This window comes from Populus alba, chromosome 2, assembly GCF_005239225.2.
Source record: "Populus alba chromosome 2, ASM523922v2, whole genome shotgun sequence".
In the NCBI taxonomy this organism is placed as follows: Eukaryota; Viridiplantae; Streptophyta; class Magnoliopsida; order Malpighiales; family Salicaceae; genus Populus; species Populus alba.
The window spans coordinates 14,963,407-14,980,891 of record NC_133285.1 but is presented as its reverse complement, the minus strand read 5'-3'; the positions used below and the strand labels follow the sequence as shown (position 1 = coordinate 14,980,891).

The window sequence follows — 17,485 nt, the reverse complement described above, 5'->3', positions numbered from 1 at the left end:
TATTGATTCCCCAATAGGCACATGTTCTCCGGTTTCTTTAACCTTTATAAAAATAATTAAGGTGTTATTATTTTGGAGCTTTGTATGTGCTACTTGCTGCCAGTTTTTATTTGTTGTCTTTAAGTGGACATACCATTTTTTTTTGTTTCAGATGTATTGTGTGCTTGTTGTGTTATTAGTGAAGACTTGTAATTGTGTACCTTGTAACCAATATTTTCTTTACTTTTCTAATAAGTGTCGAGTATGCTTTGGTGTTATTATTTATTGTAGCCAGTTGAACATGAGACTTTTAAGTGAAAAATTTAGGTTTGAATGCCCAATGGAGTGTGTCTATATTGTATGTTCACGGGTGTTTATTTTTCAGCCTATATAATTCACCATTTCAATAAAGTTGAACATAACACTCTCAAATACATTTATGGTATAACTCATCTTCTTTGACTCTCTCAAAGAATTTTAATTAGAGTATATCAACCTATATATTTTATTATAGTTAAATTATCTTTCTTTCATTGTATATTCATGCTTTATGTGAGACCTAATTTTTTAAATGACATTATTGTTACTTTCTGCACAAACAAAATAATAATAGTTGACTAATTACAGATTACTTGTAAGACATATTAATTGTTTAAGATTTTAGGATGGGATGGATTTTATTGTAAACAAAATAGTAAGATAAATCAATGAAATTGAAAGGAATAGTGTGCATAATGTTTTTTTATTGTAAAATTAAAGGGGATTAACAAAATTATAAAAATGATATTTGCTATAAAAGTAATGTGATTTATTGAGGTTTGAACATAAAACTTTATAGCACATGTAACATTAATAAAAACAAATAATATGTTATTCTTTGCTCATAATTATTTAATTAAAATTATTGATATGGATGCAAATTGGTTTAATGACCTTTTTGGAAGGGAGTGTAAAAATGTCATGAACAATGTCGCTTAATATATTTCACATTTCTATGGTGGTAGGAATAGTGGTAGTCATATCAGTTTTAGTAGTGGTGATACTAATAACAATAATGTAAACGATGATGATGAAAATGATGATAATAATAAAGATGACGATGACGTTGTAGATGATTCATTTTGGCGTAGAGATTTTGATCATTGTAAACCAGTAATGTGCACAACAAGCACACTTGCATCGTATTACAATAACTACATCTATCAGCAACATTGTATGATTTCGTACAACTCATGAATGCAATGGTTGAATGGAATTTTAAATGGGCATTGGATACGTTGTGTAAATATATTTAGGATGGATGCAACGACGTTTCAAAGTCTTTTTTTTATAAACATAGTATAGACTGAAACTATCAAAGAGGATGAGTGTTATAGAGAAAGTTGGCATGCTTCTTTATAGTTTAGCGTTGAGCGCTTCTTATAAGGAGGTCTAGAGGAGATTTCAATATTCCGGTGAAACTGTGAGTAAGTAATTCAACAAGATTCTAAATATTGTGTGTTTGTTATTAATTGAAATAATAAAACTAGTTGATCCAGAATTTTCAACTACACCACGAGAAATCACTATAAACCTTGATATATGCTATATTTTAAGGTAACATCTAAGATTATCAACAATTGAATATATTTGTCTTTTTAGTTTCATTATCTAATCCATTTGGTAATTCATTTACAATTAATTGTTTTATTTTTAGAATTATATAGGAGTAATCGATGGTACACATGTGCGTACTTGTGTGTCCTAGGAGAATCAAATACCATTTACTGAAAGGAAATGAGTACCAACGCAGAATATTATGACAACATCTAGCTTCAACATGCAATTTACTTTTATTTGGGCTAGATAAGAAGGTAACGCACATGACACAATAATTTTTCATAAGGCTATCTATAATCCAAATATCAAATTTTCAAAATCGCCAAAAGATATTGTGGATCAGCTTCTAAAAAATTTTCATTTTATTAATATTTGGTCGCATGGTTGAAAATATTTTTATTTTAAATGTCATGGATGAATGCAGGAAAGTATTATGTTATTGACTTTGGTTATCTAAGTGAATATGGATTTCTAAGTCCATATAGAGGTGAAAAATATCATATTTCAGAATTTCATCGTTGAGAAGTCAAGAGGAGTTATTTAACCAAGTTCACTCCTCAGTTTGATTTGTAATTGAGCAAATTGTTAGGGTGTAGAAAAAAAAATGAAAAATTTTGCAAAACATGTTAGTGTTTTCATATAAGACACATGTAGATTGTTGTTGCATAAATAGCTTTTCATAATTACATAAAAAGGAAGTCCAACAAAATATTGCTTGTAATGAGTTTTGAACATCATCCCAAATTTCATGCCTTTAGGATTTTCCATGTAATGTTGTTTCACTATCACAAATATGTAGAGGCAACATGATTTTGTATATGGATTATGTATGAGATGAAATTACTTGAAGTTTGAATGGAGAATTATAGAATTTTTAATTTTACAAGTTGTTAATCTTAAATATATATTAATGGTTTAATATCATGTATTAAAAAAAATTAATATTTTATTTGGTCATTTCATATTTAACTATAATTTCAACCATACAATATTCAACATGCTTTTGATGAAGAAGTCAATTCAACCACGAATATAAATAAAACAACCACACAAAATAATATTTTAAAAATTACGTTTCTCAAAACACAGCCACAATTTCAAAGATACACATAACGTGCATTGACCTCCAATATCTTTTATTCAACGATTCAATCCCACCAACTTGGTTGTTACAAGTTGCAGCCAATGTCTTCCACGCTCTTCTCAAGCATTGTGATGTCTTCATCAAGCAGAGGGCATTTACCTCACTATTTTGTTTGTCCTCTCTCATTCCAAAAAGGTTCCAAATTCTTTTGATTCCCCAAATTAGGCAGTTGATTTGTAAGTGTAATTGTTTTTATTTTTTAAAAAATTTATTTTTTAACATTAACACATCAAAATGATTTAAAACACGAAAAAAAAATATTAATTTAAAAAAAAACTCAAACCCAATGACTGAAATTTCTAGAAGAAGAGAAATAATAATAATGAAGTTTATTAAACCGGTGTGTTTTTTAATTTTTTTTTATAAAAAATAGCTTTATTATTTTGATTTTTAAAAAAATTAAGCTAGATTGATTGTTAATTAATTCAACTTCAAATTAATTTTTTTAAAACTATGAGTTAAATCAATAAAGTTTCAGATTAATTCATGGAGTAAAATTAAGTTATAATAAATGTGGAATTTATGGTCAAAGAAAAATAGGAGGGGGGCTCTTACACACTGTGGAAGTTTAATGTCCTTTTTAAATGGAAAAGAAAAATTATTATTATACTGTTTTAATGAACAATATATTTTTTTTATTGTGAAGCTACAATATTTTTTCAAAAACATTGAGCTCTTTTTAATGTACAGCTCCTTTAAAAACAATTAATCAAACGTTGTCAATGGATCTATATAAAAGAAATAGAAAAATATAGGACTTGATAGAGTAACAATTTTTTTATAAGGACCAAGCTCAGCATTTAACACAAATACACAAGTGAAAATATAGTAAATCCATAGCTGTTAAATCAGACTCGATCCAATAAAAAAATTCAAAAAAATCCACAACTCAAAATCTAACCCAAAACTAAATTTCAAGCTCAACAAAAAAATAATTAATTTTATAAAACCACCGTTAATCAAACTATCCTAATAAAATTATGATATTATTTATAGTTTTTAATTTATCTCAATCCAATAAGATAATTCAAAAAATTCACAATAACTCAATCTGAGCGTTAATTTCAAGCTCAACAAAATCAATAAAACCACTGTTAATCAAACTGTCCTGGTAAAAAATGATCTTAGTCAGTTTCAATAGTTTTTTTTTTTTAAATAAATAAAATAGTATTATTTAAATAAAAATAATCTATTCAAATTACCAGTAATCCACGATTAAGGGTCCGTTTGGGTATGCAGCTGCGGCTGCGTTTTAAATAAAACGCAGCGCCAAGCCGTTTGGTTAAAAAAAAACATTTTATTGTTCATGGGTCCCATTTAAAATCTGCGTTTCTAACGCGAGGAATGAGAAGCAACTAATTCATGCTTTTTCTCTACTGTTCATGTAATTACACTGTTCATTTACATGAACAATATTTTTCGTATATAGTTGACATAAACAGTGCTGGAGTTGCACTGTTCACTCAAGAAATAGTGATCAGTGCAATTCTCTTGCACTGTTCACTGCCTGCGGTTTTTTTTTTTTTTGTGTGTTAGTTTTTTAATATATTTTTTAAAAAATTAGTTTAGAGTTAATTTTATACCTGATAATATTTTATCTAATTTTATTATATGCTAAAAATATTATGAAAACTATAGTTTTTGTTGGATGAATCTCGCACGTAATGGAATTATAAATGGTTTCATGGAATAATAAAAATTATATTTATATAAAGTATGATTTATTTCATGATATAATAGCAATAGTTAAATCCATAATATTTAAATTAAAATCATAAGTACTAATATATATATTTTTAAAATTATTTTATAACCTCAATTTTAAAAAGTAATCTTAACCAAACATATTAAATTATTTTTTTTTAACTTTAATTTCAACCACAATTTTAACTAAACATCTATTTTCTCAAACCAAACTCAACTTAAATGGATGATTTTTTTTTTTTCAAACAGCACCCCGAGTCACAGCTTTTTCGAGGTATCGGGCATCTTAGATCCGGATCACACGGAAAATCTTAATCCATGAAAGTCTGGTACGTGGGTTGGTGGCTGTCCTATTCTCCCCTACCCATCTTCTGGTCCCACCACCATCACCAACTGCCAACACCCCAGCTGGCGTCAGAGGGTCATAGATTCGCAAAATCATTCTCCTAAAATGTTAGTCCCTGTAGTTTATAAAAAAATAATTGGTTAGTCTTCATAGTTTTAAAAAATATTTGCTATATATATATGATTTTCTATGTTTTCAAAGTGCATTTATAACCTAATCATTTTCATTCACACATAAGTTATTTTTTAATTTATTTTAATATTCTTAAGAGATAGAAAAGGTTAATGAAGATATAGATAGGATGGAAAACATTTTTTAAAATAAAAAATATGACAGTATTGATGAGAAGATAATACCTTTTTTGAAATAAAACACTACTAAATTAAGCTTGATTAACACTAATCAAGGAAATTCCTGGAATTAAAAAAAAAAACTATTTAATTAACTTTTCAAAACTAAAATGACTAATTTATAATTTAATTCTATATTTTTTTGTGACATTACGGAAGTAGAGAAAAAGTACAAAGAAGAAGTAAAAGATAGCGATAGTGCAGCAGCCACCCTACGTTTTTCAAATAAATAAGTAAAGAGCAACTAAGAATTTATCATTGGGATGAGAGCCTAAAGGATCCACAAATTTCTAAGATCAACGGCTACCCTACGTTTCTCTCCACACCACCACCACCACCACCCCTGGCCACTGCTTTCCTTTGCGTCGCCTCCCCCCACCCAGTCTTTCCCTATCTCCCTGGAAGCCATATATACTTATTATCACATCTGCTTTCAGCACCTCCCGTAAACCATTCCTTCTTTGCTGTCCATCATTCTTTTGCTCTTCTTCTTCAGCAGGTAGCTCAGATTCTGAATTTTCTTGTTGATTCGTTTCTGGGTGCCTGAAAAGATTGTTTCCCTTATCCCTTTGATTGTTTTGGCATCTGGGTGCTTAAAAGTTTTCAAATTTATCATCGTTTCTCATAAAATTTTGGTTTTTAACATTCATTCTGATTTGTTATTGGATTTCTTCGGCTTATTGGTGACTATTTGATCCAGTAAACTCTTTTTTTGGTTTTGTTTTGATCTTTTGGGATCTGGGGTTGGTGTAGTTGGTGGTATTTTTGGTTTGTCAATGGGCGCTTTGGATGAGGAGCATTTCAATAAAGAGATTGAGAATGGAGTGGAACTTGATTGCCTTGATCTGGGATTTGAGGACCAACCGGAGACTGTAGCTATCGAGGATGCTGTGAAAGTTCTTTTGCAAGGTCTTGGCGAGGACATTAATAGAGAAGGCCTTAAAAAGACCCCGCTCCGCGTTGCCAAGGCTCTTCGAGAAGGAACCAAAGGTTATTATCCCAACAAATTCTAATTTTGTTTCCACACCTGCTATTAATTTAATCATTAACTCTCATCTGAATTAAACACACTTGGCTAGGAAATATTCATGCTTACGTTCCAGCCCTAAACAATAGTTGCCACTACATGGTTGTATTTTGCTTTTGGCGTGTAAGAACTTGTCTTTGGTTGGTTCCTTGACTCTCTGTTTTAACCCTGTTAGCCTGTGTGATGACTGATTTATTTTTCTCTCATGGAGTTTAAGGATTCTCTTTTGAGGCATTCTTTGATGAGGTTCAGTTTGAGTTACCTAAGATGTCTTGATCATATACCATTCCATTTTTAATGTCGCCTTTACTGTCCCTTTTTTCTTGGTTTAAGCAAAAACAAATGTGTATGACCTCTACATTCTATGATTGGTCTCAAGTTCTCACAACCAACTCCACAGTAGCATCATGGAGTTAGGCAGGCTCTGGTGGTAGGATTGATCGCGGTCTGAAGTTGATCCTTTGTTCATAAATTGATATTAAGTAACAAATACACAGATGCATCGACACACTTCCACAATAAGAAAATGGTTGTGTTCTATGCGCGGCTTAGATGCACTTGCTTATAAGCTCTAAATGGCTCCTTGTGTAGTGTAAAATATCATCTGAAATTGTGTGATGATTCTGATGCAGAATGAAGAGAAAGAAACGAGTTTTTGGTTCAAAAAATTGTGTGTGGATGTATTATTTATTGTGATTGCTTCTTAAATAGGATTAATTTGGAGATGGAAGTTTGACTTTGCCAAGTACTCATTGTGGCGAGCTCTTTATCGTATTTTTCAGGCTATAAACAAAAGGCAAAGGACATTGTTCAAAGTGCATTGTTTCCAGAAGTTGGTTTGGATGATGCAGTTGGTCATGCAGGCGGAGCAGGCGGGCTTGTGATTGTTCGGGATCTTGACCTGTTTTCATACTGTGAATCTTGCTTGCTTCCTTTCCAGGTTAAGTGCCAAATAGGTTATGTCCCATCTGGTCAGAGGGTTGTAGGATTAAGCAAGCTCTCAAGAGTTGCTGATGTGTTTGCCAAAAGACTCCAAGACCCACAGCGTTTGGCAGATGAAATCTGCTCAGCTCTGCATCTTGGTATCAAGCCAGCCGGTGTTGCCGTCATTCTCCAATGTTCACATATTCATTTCCCAAATATAGAGCCACCTTTCCTTGACTCCAATCGCCAAGGTTGGGTTAAGGCATTGGTCCATTCAGGTTCAGGTGTTTTTGAAAATGATTTTGCTGATGTTTGGGATGATTTTTTGAGTCTCCTGAAGTTCAGAGGAGTAAATGTGGATAAAACTCTGATGAAAGACTCAAAGCAGCAGTGTTGGTGTCCGTCCCAATATTCCTCGAGTGCTGAAGTTACCGGACAGCCCAGCACCGGAATGGTTACAGCAGTTACTTCAATTCTCATCTCTTTGGGTGAAAACCCATTACGGAAAGAGCTTGCTGGAACTCCTACTCATTTTGTCAAGTGGTTGATGAATTTCCAAAACGCAAATCTAGAAACGAAACTGAATGGCTTTGCGTGTGCCAGGATGGATCCTCTTAAACAAAATGGGGAAGCCGGCCATGATAAACGGATGTACACCGAGCTGAATCTGTCATTCTGTTCCCAGTGTGAGCATCATTTACTTCCCTTTTATGGTGTTGTGCATATTGGGTACTATGCTGAAGAAATCACCCCTGTCATTAAATCTCGTTTACAGTCGATAGTGCGTTTTTATGGTTTCAAGCTCCAAGTACAGGAAAGACTTACCAGGCAGATTGCCGAGACCGCTTCATCCTTATTAGGCGGAGATGTGGTGGTCGTTGTGGAGGCTAACCATACTTGTATGATTTCTAGAGGTATTGAGAAATTTGGAAGTAGTACAGCCACAATTGCTGTGCTTGGTCTATTTTCAACCGACCCCGCAGCGAGGGCCAAGTTTTTGCAGAACATTCCAAATCCTGCTTCAGGAGGATCAGGATTCTAATTCAAACTTAGCTAGTGTGTCTTCGCAAGTGGTTTGAGCTAATTCCCACGCCTCTTTCCTGGTTGCATATTTCTTTTGCGCAACCCCTAGATTGAAATTTAAGGCCTGTCATCTTTCATGATTATTTTTTTGGCACAATTTTCCTGTTAGACATGTGACTGGATAAGTTCATCACATGAAAAAAGAAAATAAAAAAGAAATAGAAATTCTGAATGTTTACTTTTATTATCTCTTGCTTCTTTCATATATATATATATATATATAAAAAAAAAATTTACACATTGTTTTTTGACATATATGATATTTAAACTGATTAGAAAAAAAAAAATCTAGTCAGAATTTAAATAGCAATCATAGATTAATTTATCTAGCAGAGAGGAACTGAGTTTCATGTAACAACGATGAAGTGGGAAGATTTTTCTGATTACCCATAAATAAAAGTGAAAATAAAAGTAGTTTATTTTAATTTCCTTAATCCAATTTTAAATGCTAAATGCTCCTGCCATCCACTTGCACCATCCACAATTCTTTTTAGATATTTTTCATGTGTTATCCATTTTTTAAATGAACTACATGAAAAAAAAATTATCTTTCCTATTTTATCTACAATTTACAGATTTCACAATTCTCGAAACTAAAATATCTATGAGAATCTACTTACTGAAATTGTTGGATGACAATTTAATTTAATTTGAATTTAATAAATATTAAATTAACTTAACCTAAATGAATAAGTATTTTTTTGGATTTGATGGATATTAGATAGAATATGAATACTATCAATTCCATATGAAATTTGCTAACCTGAACCTAAACTGGAATATATATTTATATTATAAAAATATATTTATTGAATATTTAGATTTTTTTAATACAATATGATATATACATACTTTAATACTTATATAAAACACACATATAAATAATATTTATCATTTAATATACATATACATGCTTCAAAGATATATATTAACTATTTTATTTTTTATTGATTAATAAATAATAATAAGTAACGAATATCCTAAACATAATTTATGAATATCTAAATTTTTTATCCAAAAAATAATAAATAAAATATAAATATCAATAAATTCAGATCCCCAAATACTTCAAATAATAAATAATGACTTTGATACATAAATGGATTTTCGAGAGTGGATGGTCAAGGTGAGAATTAAATATTCATATTGCCAAATAATACTTAAAACCTAAGTAGGATCATACAACCTTAAAATTCCCAAATAAGCAACTAGAATAATCATAAAACGTTTAGATTATTACTAAATGATCAAACATGAATCATTGTCGTCTTTCTCCCTTCCTTGTCAAGTAGCCTGTAACTGGAGAAAAGTCATTCCATGTTTTGAATATCTAGGCGACATGCATGGACATGCTACAATCTTTGCTAAATAAGTATAGCTTACATTATGATGTTATGGATAATTTAATTTTAAAAAATAATAATTAAATATAAAAATTTATGAATCTAATTAAATATAGAAAACAATAGACAAGTTGTTCCTGGATTTTTTTTTTCCCCTCATTTTTGGTGTTGTTTGATAATGTGGTGTAATTATTTTTTAAATTATTTTAGTTTTTTATTAAGATTTTTTTAGAGTTTTTGAATAATTTTAATGTATTAATATTAAAAATAATTTTTTTAAAAATATATTATTTTAATATATTCCTAAACAAAATTTACTTTTTTAAAAAAACTTATATCACAATCAAAAACAATTATTTCATTAGACCATTACAGTTTACACAACAAATATGGGATAACCCAACAATTTACGTACGCCAGGAGAGATTCAATTCTGCTGTACCATGTTGCAGAATCATTAGACCTGAGAGTACGTACGAAGTGTAAATATATATATTTCTAGTTTTGATTCACTCAATTTTAATAGCCAAACTGGTATATATATTCGTCAATTAACAGCTTTTTTTTTTTTTTTTTCTATAATGAATGCTTGGTAGAAAAACATTGATCAAGGAAGGCAGGGTTGGCTAAAGAAATGATCACTGACATAGAAACTACATAGATTCTTAGCATGGGATAAGATCTCTAATTTCTTTTTGCCCACATGAACCAGCATGCGAGCACAGAGAAATAACAGCCCAAGAACATCCAACAGATTCTTCAGAAAAGCTATGTAAACATGATGATTGCAGTAATAATAGTGTTCATAAAGAAGAGATAAAGGAGGAGATAAAGCACTAGAAATAAGTGCTGCTAGTGCAGCATTTTAAATCTCATTAATTAGCATTGAAAGAAAGAACAACCATAGCAACATTTTATTTATTCTTTTGACTTAAAGACAGACTCCACATCTTCTACTTCTTGTGCAAATCATGAAAATATCCAGAAGGGTTTTTCTCAAAAGCATCCCTAGGTATGCGAGCGTCTTGACCAGGAGCTTTCATGGTCCCCTCTTTTTCTGGGACGGTGACAGAACCAGTGACAGCAGCCCCGATTGCAGGAGCTTTGCTTGCATCACCACCACCAGGTATACCCGAAGACTTGTTGGATCCAGACATCTTGGCCTCGTTGTATTGCTTTTTAACAGTGAAAGTGAAGGATTTTGTGTCAAGTATCACTCTTCTGTTTCAAAAAATAAGAGTGGGGTGGTGCTTATATAGTGCACTCTGGGAACTTGAGGATTCATTTTATATTCAATTCTCTCAGGAACTTGTGTGCCAGAAGATTGAAAGTCAAATATCTTGGCAAGCTTTGATGAATGCAGTGGAAATCACAAAGGATTAATAACTTTGTTCCCTGATAAAGTTTTCTTTTATGGAAAACCTTTTCTTCGTCCTGTATCATGGCATTGAGAGGCACGCTGGTGACTGGTGCGGCCGTCTCGTTTTAACCAAGATTTGCATCAAGGTTCATTTATTTCAGTTTTAAGTTAATGGAAAAAAAAAACAACCAGAACTCCAATCGTTAACTCAAAAAAAAAAAAAAACTTTATATTACATTTATAATTTATAATATAATTAAATTCCCGACACCAATTAAATATGAAATATATAAAAAATAATATAATTTTTTACTTGTGTGTGTGTATTATTGTAACAGTAGAAAACTTACAAAGAAAAAGTTTTTTAGATTAAAAAATATTATATTCTGAACATTATGTTTTAGTCTTTCATTATCTGAACTTCAGTTTTAGTCTTTCATTATCGAACTTAGCTAGTGTGTCTTCGCAAGTGGTTTGAGGCTTGAGCTAATTCCTACGCCTCTTTCCTGGTTGCATATTTCTTTTGCGCAACCCCTAGATTGAAATTTAAGGCCTGTCATCTTTCATGATTATTCTTTTGGCACAATTTTCCTGTTAGACATGTGACTGAATAAGTTCATCACATGAAAAAGAAAATAAAAAAGAAATAGAAATTCTGAATGTTTACTTTTATTTTCTCTTGCTTCTTTCATATACATATATAAAAAATTTACATATTGTTTTTTGACATATTAAAAAAAACCTTCTTAAATAAATTTTTTTAGGAAACTTTTTTTAAAATTGACAAATTTACTCAAGTTTAATCAGGTAAATCGGGTTGTTGATTAATTAACCAGGTCACTTGGATTAATTGGGTTAATATTTAAACTAATTTGAGAAAAGAAAATCAAATCAAAATTTAAATAGCAGTCATAGATTGATTTATCTAGTAGAGAGGAACTGAGTTTCATATAACAACAATGAAGTGGGAAGATTTTTCTGATTACCCATAAATAGAAGTGAAAATAAGAGTAGTTTATTTTAATTTCCTTATTCCAATTTTTAATGCTTAATGCTCCTACCAGGCAGTGGTGGAGCCAGAAAAGTTTAAATGAGGGGACAAATTACTAATAAATACTTAATATTATATATTATATAAACATGTGTTATATATAGAGAAATTAATTTGAAATACATGTACTAACTCATGTCAAGTAAAATTAATTTAAGAATATTTTTAAAATAAAAAAACTTATATTATAATTATTTTTTTCGAGTTTTTATATTTTAAAAATGTTTCATAATGACTTTATTCTTAATTTTATTAAAGATATTCTTTATAAATATATACAATTAAACTTTCATTTATCTATTTATAAATCTTCCAGGGACTAGTAAAATTATTGGCAACAATTCTTTGTTGACTTGTTGTTTTATACAAGTGGGTTAAATATAAATATTAATATATTTTTTTAATTTTTTTTATTGTATCTCTAATTTTTTGAGTTGTTTGAGTACTTCATTTTTAATTATTAGTAAGTTGATCACCATCAATTTTCATGTGAAATTCATAACAAAATATATATTAATTCATCAAAACTCATTTCAATTCATATTCATATACATATTTAACAAAATCTATAAATTATAATAAACTCTAATATTTTTAATAACTAATTATTAAGGAATAAAACTAAAATTAGACAATGAAATAAAAAAAAAAAAAAAAAAGAAACTCACCTAAAACATAACTTAACTAATTAATAGTTTAGGATTTGAAGAAAAATTTTATAAAAAAAAAAGAGGGAGGAACAATAATTCAAAAAAAAAATTAGATCAATTAGTAATTAATAAATAAAATTAAACTTGTTAAGTTATTATATTAAAATTATATATATATATATATATATAAAGATTAAGGGGGCAATTAATCCCCATTGTGGCTCCGTCACTGCTACCAGGGGCGGAGTAAAAAAAAAAAAAATAGGAGGAGTCAAATTATAAATTAGAGAGGTCAAGAAAAAATTTTAATTATTCTTATTAAAATTATAAATATTTACAAGGGAGGGGCATTTTTTTGCAGGGGTTGGGGTTCCTGCCAGCCCCCTCCCTCTGCCCTTGGCTCCTGCCATCCACATGCACCATCCATAATTCTTTTTAGATATTTTTCATATGTTGTCCACTTTTTAAATGAACTACATGGAAAAAAAAAAATTATCTTTCCTATTTTATCTTCAATTTACAATTTTTACATTTCTCAGAATCTATGTACTGAGATTGTTGAATGAGAACTTAATTTGAAATTAATGGATATATATTAAGTTGACTCAAGTCAAATGAATAAGCATTTTTTGGAGCCAATAGATATTAAATAGAATAGAATATGAATATTATTAATTTAATCTGAAATATGCTCGAACCTAAACATAAATATATATATTTTATATTAAATAAATATATTTATTAAATATTTAGATTTATTTTAATACAATACGATATATACATGTTTTAATATTGATAAAAAAATTCACATAAATAATATTTATCATTTAATATACATATACATACTTCAAAAATATATATTAATTATTTTATTTTTTATTGATTAATAAATAATGGATATCCTAAATTTAAAGGATAGTTTATGAATATTTAAATTTTTTATCCAATAAATAATAAATAAAATGTAAATATTAATAAATTCAGAACCCCAAATACTTCAAATAGTAAATAATGTCTTTGATACAGAATTGGATTTTCGAGAGTGGATGGTCAAGGTGAGAATTAAATATTCATATTGCCAAATAATACTTAAAACCTAAGTAGGATCATACAACCTTAAAATTCCCAAATAAGCTACTAGAATAATCATAAAACGTTAAGATTATTACTAATTGATCAAACATGAATCATTGTCGTCTTTCTCCCTTCCTTGTCATGTAGGCCTGTAACTGAAGAAAAGTCATTACATGTTTTGAATATCTAGGTGACATGGACATGCTACAATCTTTGCATAATAAGTATAGCTTATATTATGATGTTATGGATAATTTAATTTAAAAAAATTAATTAAATATGAAAATATAAAATTTATGAATCTAATTAAATATAAAACAACAATAGACAAGTTGAGAAACTTCACTATGATGAGACTTAGTTGTTCCTAGATTTTTTTTTCCTCACATGTTCTTGGTGTTGTTTGACAATATGGTATAATTATTTAAAAAAAAAATAGTTTTTTATTATGTTTTCATTTTAGTTTTTGAATAATTTTAATATAATAATGTTAAAAATAATTTTTTAAATAAATATATTTATTTTAACATATTCCAAAACAAAATTTACTTTAAAAAAAAAACTTTTATCACGATCAAAACCAATTATTTCATTAGCACATTACACAACAGATACCGGATAACCCAACAATTTACGTACGCCATGAGAGATGTTTTCAATCCTGCTGAACCATGTTGCAGAATTATTAGACCTGAGAGTACGTACGAAGTGTAAATATTTATATTTCTAGTTTTGATTCACTCAATTTTCATAGCCAAACTGGTATATATATTCGTTAACTGCTATTTTTTTTATTTTTTTTGTTTCTATAATGAATGCTTAATAGAAAAACATTGATCAAGGAAGGCAGGGTTGGCTAAAGAAATGATCATTGACATAGAAACTACATAGATTCTTAGCATGGGATAAGATCTCTAATTTCTTTTTGCCGGCAGAAAAATAACAGCCCATGAACATCCAACAGATTTTTCAGAAAAGCTATGTAAACATGATGATTGCAGTAATAATAGTGTTCATAAAGAAGAGATAAAGGAGGAGATAAAGCACTAGAAATAAGTGCTGCTAGTGCAGCATTTTAAATCTCATTAATTAGCATTGAAAGAAAGAACAACCATAGCAACATTTTATTTATTCTTTTGACTTAAAGACAGACTCCACATCTCCTACTTCTTGTGCAAGTCATGAAAATATCCAGAAGGGTTTTTCTCAAAAACATCCCTAGGTATGCGAGCGTCTTGACCAGGAGCTTTCATGGTCCCATCTTTTTCTGAGACGGTGACAGAACCAGTGACCGGAGCCCCGATTGCAGGAGCTTTGCTTGCATCACCACCACCAGGTATACCCGAAGACTTGTTGGATCCAGACATCTTGGCCTCGTTGTATTGCTTTTTAACAGTGAAAGTGAAGGATTTTGTGTCAAGTATCACTCTTCTGTTTCAAAAAATAAGAGTGGGGTGGTGCTTATATAGTGCACTCTGGGAACTTGAGGATTCATTTTGTATTTAATTCTCTCAGGAACTTGGGTGCCAGAAGATTGACAGTCAAATATCTTGGCAAGCTTTGATGAATGCAGTGGAAATCACAAAGGATTAATAACTTTGTTCCCTGATAAAGTTTTCGTTTATGGAAAACCTTTTCTTCGTCCTGTATCATGGCATTGAGAGGCACGCTGGTGACTGGTTTGGCCGTCTCGTTTTAACCAAGATTTGCATGCAGGTTCATTTATTTCAGTTTTAAGTTACTGGAAAAAAAACAACCAGAACTCCAATTGTTAACTCAAAAAAACAAATCTTTATATTACATTTATAATTTATAATATAATTAAATTCCCGACACCAATTCAATATGAAATATATAAAGAATAATTTTAATTTTTTACTTTGAGAAAAGGTACTTGTGTGTGTGTGTATTATTGTAACAGTAGAAAACTTATCAATATCTGAATTTATAGTTTCATTCACAGTTGTCAATATTATCTTTATATCACATTTATAATATAATTGAATTCCCGGCACTAATGAAATATGAAATATAAAAAATATAATTTTAATCTCTTATATTATAAAAAAGGTTCTTAGATATAAATGAAGAAGAAGAAACTGTATTGTTCATATATTTTCTTTATTTGAAAAACAGTAGAAAACTTGTAAAGAAAAACGGTGAAGAACTTTTTAAATTATTTTTCCAACTCAATATAAATCTTACTTTAGTTTTCTAAGAAATTAGAGCATTACTCAATCTCTGAACAGTCTCTAAAATTTTCATTCCACAGTTGCTCTTTTCTTTTCTTTTCCAGGGGCTATTCTTTACATTTGATTCGGTGCTTCTGCTGCGTGAAGATGCTTGACTCCCAGTTGACATCTTTCGTGAAGATATTTTAGAATGATGCTTGGGTATGAAAATCCTACGCTATGTATCCCAGTATTTTGACTCTGGATTTTTTCTCATCCGGATAAACTGTAATCAAGACATGCAACTGGATCATATTTTTAATGTGCTTCCTTGTGTTGACTTGCCTTTAGTCTCTGTAGTGAAATTTTAATTTCATAATCAATCTGTATGATACCACCTGGTTTTCACCATATTGTACTTCATTTGTCAGGATTCCTTACATGCTAGCATACTCTATGATACCACCTAGTTTTCACTTGTTAAATTTAAGGTTAGCTAGCTACATGTTCTTGGGAGAATTACATTTAGCCCTGACAGCATGAAATGTAAATATCTGCCTTGTCGTGTTTTTGGTTTTCGCACTAATTCCATTTCCATACCAGTTTCTTTTACTGCTAGTAATTTTAATGATGAATTCTTGGTTAGAAATAATTAAGAACACTAATAAAGGAAGGCAGGCTTGGCAAAGAAAGGATGATCAATGACCTTGAAACCAAGTGACCACATGAACAATTCCGCAAGCAGACGAGCACAGAGAAATAGCACACCATGAAACACTAGTATATGGTCTTCTTAGTTGTTTCAGTACAAGCTCTGAAGAATTATTTTTCTTTTAAGTAGAATTAAGGAGATATCATAAATATATGCATGTTGACTTAAGAAAAGCTATGTGAACAAGATGATTTCTGAAATCATACTTTAAATGGTCATAAAGAACAGATAAAAGAGAAGATAAAGCACTAGAAAGAAGTGCTGCTAGTGCAGCATTTTAAATTTCATTAGCATTGAAAGAAAGAACAACCATAGCAACATTTTATTTATTCTTTTGACTTAAAGACAGACTCCACATCTTCTACTTCTTGTGCAAGTCATGAAAATATCCAGAAGGGTTTTTCTCAAAAGCATCCCTAGGTATGCGAACGTCTTGACCAGGAGCTTTCATGGTCCCATCTTTTTCTGAGCCAGTGACAGAACCAGTGACAGGAGCCCCGATTGCAGGAGCTTTGCTTGCATCACCACCACCAGGTATACCCGAAGACTTGTTGGATCCAGACATCTTGGCCTCGTTGTATTGCTTTTTAACAGTGAAAGTGAAGGATTTTGTGTCAAGTATCACTCTTCTGTTTCAAAAAATAATAGAGGGGTGGTGCTTATATAGTGCACTCTTGGAACTTGAGGATTCATTTTGTATTTAATTCTCTCAGGAACTTGGGTGCCAGAAGATTGACAGTCAAATATCTTGGCAAGCTTTGATGACTGTACTGGAAATCACAAAGGATTAATAACTTTGTTCCCTGATAAAGTTTTCGTTCATCTAAAACCTTTTCTTCGTCCTGTATCATGGCATTGAGAGGCACGCTGGTGACTGGTGCGGCCGTCTCGTTTTAACCAAGATTCGCGTGCGGGTTCATTTATTCAGCTTCTGTCAATGGAACAAAACAATTAGAAATCCCATCAAC

At 30.4% G+C, this 17,485-nt stretch overlaps 1 protein-coding gene across 2 annotated transcripts; it reads left to right on the top strand.

Annotated features, from left to right (window-relative positions):
* The first annotated feature begins 5,365 nt into the window (after positions 1 to 5,365).
* On the top strand, positions 5,366 to 8,340 carry LOC118049932 (GTP cyclohydrolase 1). Of its 2 annotated transcripts, XM_073407796.1 has the most exons (3): positions 5,366 to 5,621; positions 5,876 to 6,112; positions 6,932 to 8,340. In XM_073407796.1, the coding sequence occupies exons 2-3, from the start codon at positions 5,899 to 5,901 to the stop codon at positions 8,113 to 8,115; spliced, it is 1,398 nt and encodes a 465-aa protein (XP_073263897.1). In that variant the 5' UTR covers positions 5,366 to 5,621; positions 5,876 to 5,898; the 3' UTR covers positions 8,116 to 8,340. The 2 variants fall into 2 exon arrangements, with proteins under 2 accessions (XP_073263897.1, XP_073263896.1); XM_073407795.1 differs by having other exon boundaries at positions 5,366 to 6,112.
* The last annotated feature ends 9,145 nt before the right edge of the window (positions 8,341 to 17,485 follow it).

Bases quoted from the DNA above. Each gene is read 5' to 3' on its own strand.
- LOC118049932 (XM_073407796.1), top strand. From the start codon at position 5,899: ATGGGCGCTTTGGATGAGGAGCATTTCAATAAAGAGATTGAGAATGGA. The intron at 6,113-6,931 runs GTTATTATCCCA...CGTATTTTTCAG, and splicing joins TCTTCGAGAAGGAACCAAAG to GCTATAAACAAAAGGCAAAG.